At 34.4% G+C, this 17,224-nt stretch overlaps 1 protein-coding gene across 1 annotated transcript; it reads left to right on the top strand.

Annotated features, from left to right (window-relative positions):
* The first annotated feature begins 1,456 nt into the window (after positions 1 to 1,456).
* LOC107763941 (protein JAZ7-like) lies at positions 1,457 to 6,102 on the top strand. The gene is made up of 7 exons (XM_075228529.1): positions 1,457 to 1,728; positions 4,519 to 4,586; positions 4,686 to 4,768; positions 4,885 to 4,978; positions 5,083 to 5,224; positions 5,317 to 5,374; positions 5,850 to 6,102. The coding sequence occupies exons 1-7, from the start codon at positions 1,650 to 1,652 to the stop codon at positions 5,956 to 5,958; spliced, it is 633 nt and encodes a 210-aa protein (XP_075084630.1). The 5' UTR covers positions 1,457 to 1,649; the 3' UTR covers positions 5,959 to 6,102.
* Positions 6,103 to 17,224: the final 11,122 nt, after the last annotated feature.

Raw genomic sequence — 17,224 nt, 5'->3', positions numbered from 1 at the left:
GGTTCACCTAATTTGGAAGACGAAATAGGTATTTTAGGCCGAGGAAAATATGATAAGCACGAGTAAAAGTCTATTCGTTTCTCACCATTTGTAATTGAGGCTATAAAACGGCTACGTCATTTTAATACACATTGGACCAAAGTATCTTGATTGTCGACTTTGACGTTTCATTTATATTTAAACAAAAAATGGACCAACAAAATACTGTTATAAAATAATAAAAAGCGTACATTGAAAAGAAGACCTACTACAAAATTTAATCAAAATTTTGGGGGGGAATACTAAATAATATTATTTTTTTTAAAAAAAATGTCAGGAAAGAACTTTACCGAAAGATTCTTTTCTTTCACAAATCAAATCTCTGAAATTTACTGATTCGACTAATTTGAATTCATATATTTAAAAGCTCGTTATAGGATTGTACCATTTGCTGTCGAGGAGAACTATATTCTCATGGCTCGAATCCATCTCGATTAAAAAAAACCTTATCTTATCACCATACCGTTTAGTGATATTCGAAAAAGATAATCATACAATTTATAATCATCCTCCCCTTATGTAACACGTGATTATAGTAAATTTTACTTCATAAAAAAAGGAAAGGAAAAAAGATCACAATATAGTAAATGCGACCTTTGGGATGGATATATAGACATTTATAATTTGAATGAGACGTACATAGGTTCACCCTCGTTTTAAACATTTCTGTAAGATGAAAGCAATACGTCGGCTAAATACTAACCAATCATTTTATATTTTTAGATTAACACGTCAAAAAAGAGAAAGAAAATAAAAGGATGATGATGAAGAAGAAAATAAAATCTAACAAAATATCTTCGCCTTAATTGGACGTCTCGGGTTTGAAATCTAGGAAAGGAAAAAATAGCGTAAAGATCACGGTTAGTTCGCTGTTAAAATTATTTATATTCAATAGCAATAAAAGTATATAAAATTTGTATATTTTTTTCTATATAGCATAATCAGTGTGTGTGTATGTTTTTATATATACACATACTCCATTTCAACTTACGTGAACCTATTTGATTGAGCACGAAGTTTAAGAAAAACGAAAAGACTTTTGAACTTGTAGTGTAAAATGAGGCACATATATTTTGTGTGACTATAAATCAATTACATACAAGTAAACTCCAAATATGGAAAAAAGTCATTCTTTTTTGCGCGAACTAAAAATGAAATAGGTTCAGATAAATTGAAACGAAAGGAGTATATTTTTTAGCTATTATTTTTAGAGCGGCTACATATTGTTATTTTCCCAAAAAATGCCGTCACCAAGAAGAAAACGCTTCCTCCTTTAATGAGTCCTTATTTACGTGAATCTTAATTAGTCGGACTTCAATCCAGATACGAACGAAACAAGTTGTGGCTACCAATCAGCACGTGTTTTTTCTGTCTAAATTTATAGATTTTAATGGCTGTTTTCTTCTTTTTCTTCTGCTTTTAATGTTCCATCAATTTGTAGTCTCTTATTGCATGGAGCTCATCAAGACACTTATACTCATTCTTATCTGATAGTACCCCTTTCTTCTTTTGGTTCTTTCTTAAGAGTTTAATCAGAATATATTTTCTATTTATATCGGTAATTCTTGATTTCTATTTTTGTAATCCTAAATCTTTGAGAAAGTGAAAAAATGGATTCAAGAATTGAGATAGATTTCATGGACCTCAACACCAGACCACAATCAGAAATGGCGAAGCAACACACCAAAGGTAAAAAGCAAATCTTTTTCTCATATATTTACCAGTACAGAAATAAAGAAGAAAATTATTTTTGAGTTCCTGAAAAAAAAATTGTAGACTGATTTGAGATTTAATTTGATTTTGGAAGTAAGAAATAATGTATTTAATTAGGAAAATATGGTCAAACTAAGAAATAAAATCTGTTTAGGATTATTATTATAACATGACGTCTTGCGCTAAGATTTATTAGGGTTTATTATTGTAAGTAGATCTCAAATGAGAGTAAATTAATTGGCTGAAAAAGAATATACGGAAATGAAATTTGTTAATTAAGTTGATTTTCAGTACTTGAATCTTTTACTCTAGCCTTTGTTATTAGTTTTCTTATGTTATTTTCAGATATTCATAAATATTTTTCTTTCTTATATTTACAATAACTTCTGTTCGATTCTTCAGTTCTTGTTACTTATTTCGATCACTTCATTAATTCCTTGTGATTAATCTTTTTTTGATTCATTTTTCAATTCAAAAAGAGTTGTTTTTGGCTATAATAGCTTGTTTGGTCAAGCTTGTCTAATTCTAGAAGCACTTTTTTTAAAAGTTAAAGTGTTTGGCCGAGTTTTTGGAAGAAAAAAAAATGTTTTCGAGGAGAAACGGAAGCAGTTTTGGAGAAATAGCAAAAAGTAGCTCTCTCCAAAAATACTTTTTGAAAAGTGCTTTTGACAAGTGTAGTTTTTAAAAACTTGGTCAAATACTAATTGTTACTTAGAAGTGTTTTTCAAATTAATTAGCCAAACACAAACTGCTTCTCATAAAAAAAATGAAAAAGATACTTTTAAGAAAAAAACACTTCTCAAAATAAGTTAATTTTTGCCTAACCGGCTATGTTAGTTACAATCTTTATTGAATTGAGCTTTTTCTTGTAGTTAATTATGTTTGGGTATTACATGAAGAAACTTATCTTTTTGCTGATCATATTTGTGATAATTAATAGTCTGTTGTCAAAGTAAATCTAAACTATTTAGATAATTCACGCAAAACCCTTTGGTTTTTGAATAATTCATACTAAACCTAATATAATTTTAGTTCCGTTGAAATATGAGAACATGATGTTGAATAGACATGGATCGACATGGCTGAAAGTAAGTGAAGAAAAGATAGATCAATATGGGTTGTATGGGATGGATAAGATCTCTCCATCCGTAATCGGAGGTTTTGGGTTCGAGTTCTGGGTATGAAAAAAATTATATTAGGAAGTATTTTTCCCTCAAAACAAATATAGACGGGCTCCAATGCAGATACCAGACACGAGCACCAGATGGGAATCAAAAACAAAAAGATAAGAAATTGACTCCAGAGGCAAAGCTAGCGTTTGGCCATAGATTCCCAAATTTGTTTTGAAAAATTTGATTTTGGTGAAGTTTGGTTTAAAGATGAAAATATGTTGGACATGATCAGTTTTCAAAACATATTTTCCAAATTTATTTTGGAAAAACATGTGTATTATTAGTGTTTGTAAATATTTTGGCTCAAAATCAGCTATTGAGCTTATTTTGGAACTTGGAATTTGGGATTTGGGATTTTGCCAAAATGTAGACAAAATCTATGTCAAAACATGTATTTGCCAAATAAAACTTAAATTTATTTTGGCAAAATCTATGATTCAGAATGGAAAAAAGGATGGGGAATTAAGCAAAAAATGCATGTATATATGTACAATATTTGAGTTAAAAACAAAGAATTCAGTTGAAATTACAAAATTCGTCTTAATAAATTTTGCCTCTTAAAATGGTGGTTAGCATGTGATGCTCTCTAATACATTGAAAACATTATCCATGTAAGTGTGGTGTGCATATATTTTTATAAATATCATATAAGCTATATTACATTAAGTTAGCAAATATGGTAATTAGTCTTGGGATCCATCAACTGTTTAGAAGTCTTCCTCAACCAGAAAAACTTTTTGTCTTTTTTTTTTTTTTGAAAAAAAATTTCACTCTGTGTTTGCTTATTTGGTATTCGTGTTGAGATCTGACTATATTCAAATTTACGTCTGATAATTTTTACATTGAGAATAAAATGCTTTCTAAGGCCATCTCCAAAGCTAGCACCATTTCTTGCACCAATTTTACACCAAAATAGTGTAACACCAAATTTACTCCAACCATTACATCATTTTTTACACCAAATCTTCTCTCTCTTCTATATTATATTATTATCTTCTATTTACTTTTTATTTTTTATTTCCTTCAAACTAATACTATCTTTTTTCTTTTTTCTATATTCTTTATATATAATTCACATTCACCACTTATATAATCATTTATTACAAAATTATTTTAAAGGATAAATTAACTAAAAGTAAAATCATTGATAAAAGATAATTAAATAAATATTACATCATAGTCAAATTTAATTTAAGTACCACATAAATATTTAATTTTCGCCTCATTCTCCCATAAATGCTCGATTAAATAATGGTTATATTTCTTTTTATATAATTATAATAATAATAAAATTAACTTATAATTTTATATAAATATAATATATACAAAAATTAATATATCAAAAAATAGGATATAAAATTAAAATTATAAAGATCTTAATATAAAAATTAATTATATACACAATATATGATAAATTAAAAGTTCACAAAATAAAAAGATTGAATAAAATAATATTAAACCAAATTTAGAGTGATGAATAGTGTTGCACCAAATTTGGTGCAACACTATTCATACTCTATAATAGTGCAAAAAATACCAACTTTTTCTTTTTCCTTTGTGTCATTTGCATATGATAACTATTCTTCTTCTTTAGGGATGAAGTGGCCATTTTCATCTATGGCTAATAACTTAGCTACTCAAGCTGAAAGCAGATTTTTTCAGGTTCTGTACAATTTCCTGTTGAATTCTAATTCCTTCATTTATTAATTAAAATATTCTCATAAATTAAATATAATAGATTTTTCTTCTTCTCTTTTTCAGAATTACAACTCCTCCCCAATAGTTTCCAGTAATTCAAAAAGTTCACCCCTAAAGAACTACAAATTCACCACAAAAGATTCCAGGTATTTTCATAGTTTCTTATTAAAACTATTTGAAATTATGGTACCAAAAAAAAAAAAATTAGAAACTGTATGGTGATATTTTATTTTTTTTGTTTATAAAAAATTTATTTTTACAGGAAAAATTCTGAACACTTGAGGAAACCTGAGTCAACGTTGACCATATTGTACATGGGTGAGGTCCATATTTTTCAGGATATCACACCAGAAAAGGTTCTTGGAATATCTAATTTTTATTTCTTTTAGTGCAACTGTTTTAATTTGTTATTTTAGTATATATTAATAATGTAATATTCGTATTTTTTTGAATTATATAGGCTGAAGTAATAATGGACTTGGCTTCTAAATCAACGACTCTCCACATGACTGAGATTTCAGAAATGGCAAATAAAGAAAAATATGAAGAAAATAAATCTGAGCCTTCAACACCAAATGCATCCACAAATTATGCTAAAGGAGGTAGCAGCTCTTGGTTCCTTTTTTTTTTTTTTTAATTTTATTACTTCTCTATTTTTATATTATTTAAATAAATCTAAATTTTGTATTTGCAGCACTGGCTATGGCTCGTAGAGCAACCCTTGCCCGATTTTTGGAGAAGAGAAAGCATAGGTATAATAAATCTAATGTTATTTTCCTATTATTATTATTTGTTACAGTATTTAAACAATCTAACAAAACCTTCATGGCCATGAAATTTTTTTCACCTTTTTTTCGAAATCAGTGTTTGGCGATAAAATTTTCAATTTTCACTTGAAGATGAATTTTAAAATTTTTCGAAAATTTGAAAAACTCCAAAAAACCTTTTTTCAAAATTTTAACTCAGATCACTTACAAAAATTAAAAACAACCCAAAATTATATTCATGTCCAAACACAACTCTAATTTTTAAATACCATTTTTACTTGAAAAAAAATTATTTTTTCCGGAATTTTACGATTCTTATGTCCAATCGGCCACTAATTTTCTTGGGAAAAAATTAGATACTTGTCATATCAACCCTCAATAAGAAAAATAGGAGAGCAAAATTTAAAGAGGGAGATATCATTTTTCTATTAATTTGTTGATTTCTTTTCTGTGAATGAAGATTGATCACAGCTAGGCCATACCAATATGGTGAAAAAACACCAAAGTTTCCTTTTGAAATGCACCAAGAAGAAGAAACGGCGTCGTCAAGCTTTCATTGGGAAAGCTAATTCAAGACATATGGATTTTTGAATTCTTATTCTTTTAAACGATATATATTGTCTAATGTATTTTTGAATTCTTATTCTTTTAAACGATATATATTGTCTAATGTTCATAGGACTTCTTTAGAAATATTATAATGTTTTATACAAGTTGTATTGGGAAAAAACTGGATTTATATATTGAAGATGACGTGTTATGACACGTGGACTAGTCAAATGGTCAGAACACGATAATCAACCAAGAAGGCACGGGCGACAACGAATACGGAGAGAAGAAAGTTAAATAGGCACGAGTCGCTATTCAAAAGGCACGAGTTTCGTACCTATATAAGTCATTTAAAACCCGAAGATCGGAAGGGATTGAAGATATGAATCTGATGACGCACAAGAGTCCAAATTCAGCATTAAATATCAAATACGTTAGAGAATTTGTATTTAATAAGAATGATTGAGTAACATTTCCAATGTCATTTATTGCTCATAATTGTCTCATTAAGACAAAGGCATTACACCTTCTCCTAGAATCAACTATAAGGAGAAGGACTCGACATCTGTAGGGGGACAAGAAATATTATTGAGATTACACTGAAATACAAAATTACTTATTATTCTCAAAAGTCTTTTATTATTTTCGTCTCTAGATTATCAGTAACCCGAATTTCTTTATATTTCTAAAGCTTTGACCAAAGACTCAGATTTTTGGTTAAACAAATTGGTTCCGTTACCGGGAATCTGATAATCTTCTCTTTTAAGCTACATTCCAGCCGTTGTTATCATTATGTCAAACAACAATAACAGTGAAAACACCTTAGGAAACCATCAAAATCAAGGAGATTTACAGAACATTGACGTGGTTCGCTCCCCTCAAAATTCACCACGTCAATCTCGTGAAGGCACTCCCGCTCCTGAATCTCGTGTTGATCAACAAGAGCAATCTGAACATTTTGAAGGGGTGGATGAAGCTTTACAAAAAATAATTGATGCACGGGTTAACAAAGCTCTTCAGGCTCTAGTTAGTCGATTACCTGTTGCACCACCCACACCTACACCAAATAATAATACATTGGAGAATCCTCGTTCTGGCGTTGTTAATTCTGGAAATGGAGGAACCCCCAGTGAGCCACAGGAAGGAGAACCAGGTAATTCAAATAATTCTCATTTGCAAAATTTAGTACTAACTTTGCAGAAACAGCTTAAGGAGCAAAATGAGTGCATCGAGCAAATCCTTGGAGTTCCCCCTGTAATTAAAGGAGTGGATGTGGATAAATACTCACAACAACCTTGGAAACCAAGTGCTGCACCCCTTCCAATCCCTAAAAAGTTCAAAATGTCTGACATCTCGAAATATGATGGCACAACAGACCCACGTGATCACGTAACTACATTTACAACAGGCGTGAAAGGAAATGACTTGACCAAACAAGAAATTGAATCAGTACTGGTCAAGAAATTTGGAGAAACACTCACCAAGGGCGCATTAACCTGGTATTCTCTTTTACCCGAAAATTCTATTAATTCTTTTATTAAAGCATACTCGGGAGCTCAAAAGGTTGAGAAAAGAATGGAGGATATTTTCAAAATCAAGCAAGGGGACTCCGAGTTGCTCAGGGATTTTGTTGATAGATTCCAACGTGAAAGAATGACTTTACCTCATGTACCTGATAACTGGGATGCAATAGCTTTTGCAAGCAACTTAAATGACAAAAGCTCAGAAGCCACGAGAAGACTTAAAGAAAGCCTTCGAGAGTTTTCGGCAACCACGTGGAATGACGTTTATAACAGGTATAGTACGAAATTGCTAATTGAGAAAGATACTGTGCCTCAGTTTCGTCATGAAGAGAGAAGCAACTCCAGGAGATTAGAAATCGAAAAAAGATTAGGTAAAAACAGGTACGATCCATATATGGGACCTGCAGGGAAAGACTCACGATCAAAGCAGGATAGTCAACGATATGATCAAAAATCGAGGAACAGGGAATCTGGTTCTTCATCAAGGTTCAGAAATGACCGAAACAGACAAGAGTCACGAGATGATGACAGAAGTTTAAAGGCAAGGTTCGGTGGATATAACTTTAATGTCACTACCTCCGAGCTCGTAGCTGTTTTGAGGAGCATGGGAGATAAGGTACGATGGCCAAAAGAGATGCGGTCAAATCCAAATAGACGCAATCCAGACCATTGGTGCGAATTCCACAATGATCACGAGCACAAAACTTTAGAATATAGATTCTTACAGAGTGAAGTGGATCATCTATTGAAACAAGGGTATCCCACTGAGTTATTTAGCGAGAAAGGTAAGCAAGCCTATATGAAAAATAGGCAGGAGCCACCAAAACCTCCTTCACCCAAGAGAACCGTGAATGTTATAAGTGGGGGTGAAGACATTCACGGTATAACTTATACGGCTTCCAACAAGGTTTCTAAAGTAACGATAACACACGGGAAGCGGGTACGGCAGGTTTTAGAAAACGAAAGTATTTCTTTCGATGATACAGATACCGAAGGAATAATTACCCTACATAACGACGCACTGGTAATATCTTTACTTGTATATGATACTAATGTAAAACGAGTTTTGATTGATCCAGGAAGTTCCGTGAATATTATATTATTAAGGGTATTACGTAAAATGCAAGCTGAAGACAAAATGATACCTAAGGCGTATACCTTATCCGGGTTCGACAGTTCAAGTGTGGTAACAAAAGGAGAGGTAATTCTAACAACTTTTGTTGCAGGTGTTATTAAAGAAACTAAATTTTAGGTAGTAGATATGGAAATGAGTTACAATATGATCATGGGGAGACTTTGGATCAATGATATGGATGTTGTCCCATCAACTCTACATCAAGTTATTAAATTCCCATCACCGTGGGGAATTTGCCAAATTCGTGGGGATCAGTAGACAACCAGGAGTATCAACATTGTAACAGATACGAGCACTGCAAATAAAGAAAAATAGCAATTACAGGAAATAGTTGAAGGTATTAAGGATCAAACATCAACCGAACAAGAAAAGACAGATTTAGACTCGAGACGTGATACAATTCAGGAACCTGAAGAGAATGAAGATATCAAAACAACAATTGAAGAGCTCGAGACTATGATATTATTTGAGCAATGGCCTGAACGAAAGGTTTATGTTGGAGCCAATTTAAGCTCAGACATGCGAGGTATGTTGATTGAATTTTTAAAAGCTAACGTGGACTGTTTTGCTTGGCCCCATGCTGATATGACAGGGATACCACCGGATGTGGTGACTCACAAACTAAATGAAGACCCATCCTTCACACCAGTAAAGCAAAAGAAAAGAAAGCAAGGAGCTTTCAAAAATCAGGTGATTCGAGATGAGGTCCAAAAGCTATTAAAAATTGGGTCAATACGCGAGGTAAAGTATCCTAATTGGTTAGCAAACATAGTTGTTGTACCTAAGAAAAATGGTAAGTGGCGGGTTTGCGTGGATTGTACATATCTTAACAAAGCCTGTCCAAAAGATTCTTTCCCTCCACCACATATAGATCAGTTAATTGATGCAACTGCAGGACATGAACTTTTGAGTTTTTTAGATGCATATTCGGGGTACAACCAAATTAAAATGGACCCCAGTGACGAAGAAAAAACTTCTTTCATCACAGACAGGGGGACTTACTGTTATAAAGTAATGCCTTTTGGTCTCAAAAATGCTGGAGCAACCTATCAAAGGTTGGTCACCAAAATGTTCCAAGAACATTTAGGAAAAACCATGGAGGTATATATAGACGATATGCTCGTCAAAACCCAACATTCTCATGATCATATTTCTCATTTATTTGTTACATTCGAAATTTTACGAAAATTTAATATGAAACTCAATCCAGAAAAATGTGCATTTGGGGTTGCCTCAGGTAAATTTTTTGGGGTTTTTCGTTTCTAACCATGGTATTGAGGTAAATCCTTCTCGGATCAAAGCAATAGAGGAGATCCCTGACATCCTTACGAGTAAAAAATAAGTCTAAAGGCTAACGGGAAGAATTGCGGCCTTGGGGAGATTTATTCCCAAATCTTCAGAAAAATGCTTTCAATTTTTCTCCGCACTCAAAAAGCAAGATCATTTTGAATGGAACGAATATTTGCAACAAGCCCTTAGAAATTTAAAAGCTTACTTGTCAAATTCACCACTATTGGAAAACCCAAAAGAAGGAGAAAAGCTACTCATCTATTTGGCCGTGTCAGAGGTTGCGGTAAATGCTTTTTTAGTCCGTGAGGACCAAGGTAAACAATCTCCTATCTATTATGTAAGCAAGTCTTTATTAGATGCTGAAACACGATATCCACAACTGGAAAAATTAGCATTAGCTTTGATCAAGGCATCTAGAAAATTAAGACCTTATTTTCAATGTCATCCCATTGTTGTAGTTACTGCTTTTCCATTACGAAACATTTTGCATAAACATGAATTGTTAGGGAGGTTAGCAAAATGGGCTATAGAATTAAGTGAATACGAAATTATTTATCAACCTAGGACTGCAATAAAATCTCAAGCATTAGCCAATTTCATAGCTGATTTTAGCCAAGGATGCATTTAGAAGCAGAAAAAGAATTACATGTTTTTAATGGTACAAACCCGGGGACTTGGATTTTATTCACTGATGGTTCGTCTAACGTAAAAGGAGCAGGCCTAGGGATAATTCACATACCACCTACGGGTGAAATTATTAGACATGCTATAAAATGTCATTCTATAACTTACAATGAAGCAAAATATGAGGCTGTAATTGCAGGTCTAGAATTGGCACGAGAACTCAGCATAACATAGATTATAATCAAGAGTGATTCTCAACTCGTGGTCAATCAAATGTTGAGGACTTATACAGCCAGGGAGACACGAATGCAAGAATATCTCGCAAAGGTACGGGAACTAATAAAGCAATTCCAAACTTTGAAGGTAATGCAGGTCCCAAGAGATGAGAATGTGGAGGCAGATGCTTTAGCTAATCTCGCATCTGCAACAGACGTAGCAAACGACGCAAATACTTCAGTCATACATTTATTTCATTCTGTTCTCGAACCTGATAAGAACGAGGTAAATTTTAATCAGTTAACATGGGATTGGAGAAACGAAATTATTGTTTTTTTACAGCATGGAATCGTGCTTGATGACAAAGGAAAAGCTTATGCACTTCGCAAAAAAAGCTGCTCGTTATTGTTTACATCAAGGAAATCTTTATCGAAAGATGTTCGGTGGACCATTAGCAAGGTGTCTCGGACCTTCCCAAATAGAATATGTGATGAGGGAAGTACATGAAGGACATTGTGGAAATCACGCAGGAGGAAGGTCGCTGGTAAAAACGTTGATTCGAGCAGGGTATTATTGGCCTAAAATGGAAGAAGAAGCAAACAGTTTCGTGTCCAAGTGTGACAAATGCCAAAGATACGGCAATAATATACATAGACCAGCTGAGCTACTGCACCCTGTTATAGCCCCGTGCCCTTTAGCAAAAGGTCAGGTGAAATTTTTACTTGTACTTACAGATTATTTTACTAAATGGGTAGAAGCAGGAGCATTTAAACAGGTAAGAGTGAAGGAAGTTAAAAACTTCATTTGGAGAAATATAATATGCCATTTTGGAGCACCAAAGGAAATCGTGTGTGACAACGGTCCGCAATTCATAGGAACTCAAATCACTGAATTTTTTCAAAGTTGGCAAATTAAAAGGATAACATCTACACCATACCATCCAGTGGGTAATGGACAAGCGGAATCCACAAACAAGGTCATTATCAACAATTTGAAGAAAAGGTTACAGGATTCAAAAGGTAATTGGCCTGAGGTATTACCTGGAGTATTATGGGCTTATCGTACAACGACAAAAACAAGCACGGGAGAAACACCCTTTTAAATGGTTTATGGTGCGGAGGCTTTAATTCCAGTTAAAATAGGAGAATCGAGCACACGGTATGTTCAAGAAACAGAGGAATCAAATGATGAAGAGATGCGGATGAATCTTGATTTGCTCGAAGAAAGAAGAGAAGCTGCACTAATAAGGATGGCAACACAAAAACAAGTAATTGAACGGTATTATAACAGGAAAGCACACCTCATATTCTTTAAAATTGGAGACTTCGTGCTTAAAAAGGTGTTCCAATCTACAAAAACTGCTAATTCAGGAAAGCTGAGTCCAACATGGGAAGGACCCTACAGAGTTCGTGACATTGCGGGAAAAGGAGCATACGAGTTGGAGACAATGAATGGCAATGTTCTACCCTTGCATTGGAATGCTGTCCACCTAAAGCGATATTATTTCTGAGAAAGTACCTACGATCAGGTATCGCTGTATTAGAATTTTTCTTTGAATTGTTAAAATTTTACTAACGATTTTAAATGCTAGGCAAAAACCATAACTTGTGCCAAATGATGAGTCACGACCTGCACGGCAAAATGGAATATTCTAAAATTCCCAGCCCAGGGTTACAAATTAATTTGATGGAAATATACACGGGTTAGACAGTCTTCATCTCTAATCGCACCTCCGAGTCCCGTATGTTTTTCTGTTTCAGGAAAAGTACCAAAATTGAGAGAAACAGACAAGTGCTCGAGACTTCATACTTCACCGCTCAAACACTTGGGGGGCTACATATTATACACAGATACGTGCAAATTGTGCAAAGATACAAAGTGGCAAGTGTTGAGCAAAAGTTACGGAGTTTCCATCATTCATCATAGTGTTCTTTCCCATTAGAACAAAGGGAGATTGATATCATCACAGTGTCTCAAACTCATGAGAACAACAGAGTCACCTCTCAAACTCATAAGAGCAACGGAGTCACCTCTCAAACCCTTCTTAATACATGAAGATATGGTCATGACTATGTACTGAAACGGGTTATGAGGAAAAACCTTGTTTAGTTTACATTCATTTTGTAAAAATCTGTTATAAGAAAAATAGTTACGAGAAAGTTATAGATGTATTTTAATACATGTAATATTCAAAAGCTTGTCCAAGTTCATGAATAAAAACTTGTCAAAGTTGTTTCAAACAAAACATGTGTATTCCTATTTCTTTCATCATATTGTAACACCATTATGAAGTTGAGACGCCTTCTTCATTAAGTGTCGATATATATAAAAGGGCCCTCTTTTATAAACCTCATGTTAATAAGTCATGAGAAGAATTATAAAGCATTTTCAAAAGATACAAATGCTAAACTATTCTATAAGTCCTAAATAAATAAGGAAAAGGCAAGAATAGAATACATTGAAGTACTAACAAACTTCTTAATATAATTAAAAAGACTAAGTAGTAACTTAGTCAATAAAAGTTTATACAAGTGCCCCATTATGATAACTGGGGACTTTTACCAAAAAATCCCTTAAAAACTAATTAAAGGATAAAACCATCATCCAATAAAGAAAGAAAAAAGCAAAGCCTGGAAATTTAACTGGTTACTGAAGGGGTTAGCACATCAGAAGTTGCAATATTAATTTCACTTTCAGAAACAACCACAGGCACGGTGGCAACTTCTGAAGAAGCAGCAACAAGAGCGGTTTCAGCTGAGCTTGAAGTGTTAGGATCAATGAGGGGAGCAAGATTCACGGAAGTTTCAACTTCCACGGATTGAGTCATAGAAGTTTCGCCCTCTGGAGCTGGAATTGCAACATTTTCAACTTCAACTGTCACAGCAACGACTTCGTCATTTAAAGGTTCTTCAGCCACGAGAGCTTCAATTGCCGGAGAGGGAAAGTCAAGTGGTTGTTGGGTTCTCTCAATAGTCTCTAAAACTTTGGCCAACTCTAAGTTTAAATCAAAGTTTTCTTGACTGGCCTCCATTAAAGCATCATGACGAGAGTTTAGAAAAGCCCAACTCACCTCTATGTTAAAATTCTCCTCAAGAAGTTCATACTCCCTTTCCCACATAGCAAGATCATTCTTTAACACTTGATTTTCAGCTAAAGAAGAATCAAAGGAAGCTTCAAGGGAGACATGAGAACTCTCTAAGGCACGAACCTTATCAGAAGAGATTTTTAAATCAGCTTGAGCTTGAGTCAAGCTTTGCACTAACTCCCCTGCATACTCTTTTTTCTTGGCCCAGAGTGCCTTAAGTTCTCTAATCTCTTCACTGCACTTTGATAATTGCTCTGAAAATGAACACTCAAGGCGCTCCTTATCTTTTCCAAATTGGCTTGAAGAAGCCTTGGCAACTGCTAATTCATAAGTCAGACCTCGCTTTTGCTGCTCCAGGTGATTTCTACTCTCTTGCAATTCTTCTATAGTTCCCTGAGCATTCTCAAACTGCTCTTTCCAATTAGCTGCTTCTAGCTGGGCTCCTTTGGCTATTTTCTCAGCCTCGTGGATAAACTTTTTAGACTCACGGACTTTCTTTTCCAGAAGAGAAATTCTTTCCATCAATTCTGTACCAATGAGGTTAGCCTGTAGTGACAACTCATGGAAATAAGAATTTGGAGATAAAAAAAACTTGTTAGTAAGTAAAGGAAAAATACCTTCAAAGTAGAATGAACAATGTCATTCATCAAAGTTAAGCAACTATGGTTGTCCACCTTCTTCTTCTCAATATCTCCAATCAAAGGCTTAAGCCAGTCACCTGCTCCACTAGACTTCCTTAAAAGACTGTTATTGGTAGGAACTTCTAGTGTAACGCTCCTCATAGCAGAGCCTCTGCTGCTAGTGCCCTCCTCTGCATATTGAACAGAAGAAGGGGGAGCTATAGAAGGAGGAGCGGTAGAAGAAGTGAAAATAACATAAGTCAAAGGACTCAAAGCAAGTAAGGGAGCAGGAACAGATAGAATGGGCAAGGAAGCACTTGAAATCAACGGAGAAATAGAAGGAATGGGAACAGAGGAAGAAAGAGGAACTTCATTCAAAACTGGACCTAGTTCACCACTTTCAAAACCACAAACGAAAAGACGTTGAATAGACTCATTGGTGTCCATTGGAGTGGTTTCATCATCAGAAGGAATGTGAACAGGTTTGGTAAGAGAGACACGAACAGGGGTAACTTCAGCTTCATCATCGGAAACGATGCGTCTCCTGGCTCTTGGTCTAGCCATCAAAGAGGTGTCTTCATCTTCATCGTCCTCAGAATCTTCTTCTTCAATTTTCCTCTTTGACAGTCTGGCCTGAGCTCTCTTCAAAGAAAGTGAAGTACCAGAAGAGGCTCGAAGGGCAATAGCCACTTCAGTTGTCATTCCTCGAATAGCAAATCCTGACAAAAAGAAGGATAAAAAGTTAGAAACAAGAAAGGATTTAACATATGGAAAAACATAGAGAGGTGCATACTGTGAGTTTTCACTTTCCAACCATGCAAATTGGAAATGGATTTCCAAGTTCTCGCCTCCATAGGCATGGCTTTCAAGATTAAGTCTACCCAACCACGGAAATTAGGAACGGGTTCCACATCTCCCATGGTTTCTATAGAAAAGCAAAAAAGGATAAAATTAGAAAAGAAGTTGAAATTCTTAAAGATAGGAACGGTAAGTAAAGAAAAACTTACGTGCAAAGTTCCACTTCTCAGGGAAGGGGATACTTGTTTCACCCACCAAATCAATTGTGCGTACCGCAACATAACGAGTATACCACCCACGATCTTTGTCATCTTCAGGGCTTACCAAGACCCTTTTACTTCTTGCAGTTAAAGTGAAAACTCCATTGCGGAATAGCTTGGGGTGGTAAAGGTGAATAAGGTGGGGGAAGGAAAAATCAACATTAGCTTTGCCAGATAAATACCTCAAACAAGCCACTGCTCTCCATACAAGGGAGCCAATTTGTCCCAAACAAATTTTGAAAAAGCGGCAAAAATCAAGTATAACTGGGTTGATAGCAGGAATAAATCCCAAAGTGAAGGGGTAAGTATAAACAAAAGAAAATTCAATCCTAAAAGAAGAAATTCTTTGGTTTGGGTTAGGGATCACTATACGAAGATCACTTCTCTAGTTACAATCTTTTCGAACAATAGAAACCAAAGGTTCAGTAATTAGAGAAGGAAAAGTGTCAGCCTTCTCTAAATTAACGACTTGGTCACGAAGAAATTTTCTATCATTCTCAAAGGATAAGTCATTAGGCACTATTCTTCAACTAAAGGTTCTTGAAGAGGCTCAGAAAGTTCTTTACCTTTAGAAGAGGGTTTCTTAGTAATAGAACCTCTGGAAATAGTGCCAGAACTAGAATATGGAGCGATGGAGCCAAAGGAGCCACCACGAATGAATCCTAGGTTACGAAGCCTACCATCTCTACCCATTCTATGCCTTACAGGGGCGTTGGGGAAGTTATCAAGAATTAGGATTCTTTTAGGGTTAGGATTCGGAGATGCCATTGCCAATAAAGGATGAACTAAAGGAGAAAAGAGCAAAAGTAAAGAGTAAAGTATCTGTTAAAGGTTTATGAAGAAGAAGACAAAGAAAAAAAGGTTAAATATGTATATAATAGCAACCGTCGAACAAAGAAGTGTAATGATGGAAAGCCTATATTAAAGGCAACTATCACTTCGTGAATATAAGGTATGAATAAACCTTGAAAAAAGACTGCAAAATTACAGAGCCAATCAGAAGGTGACGCGGGTGTAGAGTATTAAATAGAAAAGACAATTGAAGCGTCAGTACTGTCACAACATTGATTATGGTAAAAATTCTCTGTTTGTGAAGATCCACTTCCCAAATATTTAATTGATAAATAAATGAAAAGTGGGGAGACTATATGTATTGGGAAAAAACTGGATTTATATATTGAAGATGACGTGTCATGACACGTGACTAGTCAAATGGTCAGAACACGGTAATCAACCAAGAAGGCACGGGCCACAACAGATAAGGAGAGAAGAAAGTTAAATAGGCACGAGTCGCTATTCAAAAGGCACGAGTTTCGTACCTATATAAGTCATTTAAAACCCGAAGATCGGAAGGGATTGAAGATATGAATCTTATGACGCACAAGAGTCCAAATTCAGTATTAAATATCAAATACGTTAGAGAATTTTTATTTAATAAGAATGATTGAGTAACATTTTTTTAATATCATTTATTGCTCATAATTGCCTCATTAAGACAAAGGCATAACACTTTCTCCTAGAATCAACTATAAAAGGAGAAGGACTCGACATCTGTAGGGGGGCAAGAAATATTATTGAGATTACACTGAAATACAAAATTACTTATTATTCTCAAAGGTCTTTTATTATTTTCGTCTCTAGATTATCAGTAACCCGAATTTCTTTATATTTCTAAAGCTTTGACCAAAGACTCAGATTTTTGGTTAAACACAGGTATCTATCAATGAGAACTCAG

This window comes from Nicotiana tabacum, chromosome 13, assembly GCF_000715075.1.
Source record: "Nicotiana tabacum cultivar K326 chromosome 13, ASM71507v2, whole genome shotgun sequence".
Taxonomy (NCBI): Eukaryota; Viridiplantae; Streptophyta; class Magnoliopsida; order Solanales; family Solanaceae; genus Nicotiana; species Nicotiana tabacum.
Note: the sequence above shows the minus strand (reverse complement) of the source record. Positions and strands in the feature narration are given on the sequence as shown.

Excerpts from the sequence above, each read along its gene's own strand:
- LOC107763941 (XM_075228529.1), top strand. The coding sequence starts at position 1,650 with ATGGATTCAAGAATTGAGATAGATTTCATGGACCTCAACACCAGACCA. Across the intron at positions 4,769-4,884 it reads TTCACCACAAAAGATTCCAG|GAAAAATTCTGAACACTTGA; the intron begins GTATTTTCATAG and ends TTATTTTTACAG. Across the intron at positions 4,979-5,082 it reads AGGATATCACACCAGAAAAG|GCTGAAGTAATAATGGACTT; the intron begins GTTCTTGGAATA and ends TGAATTATATAG.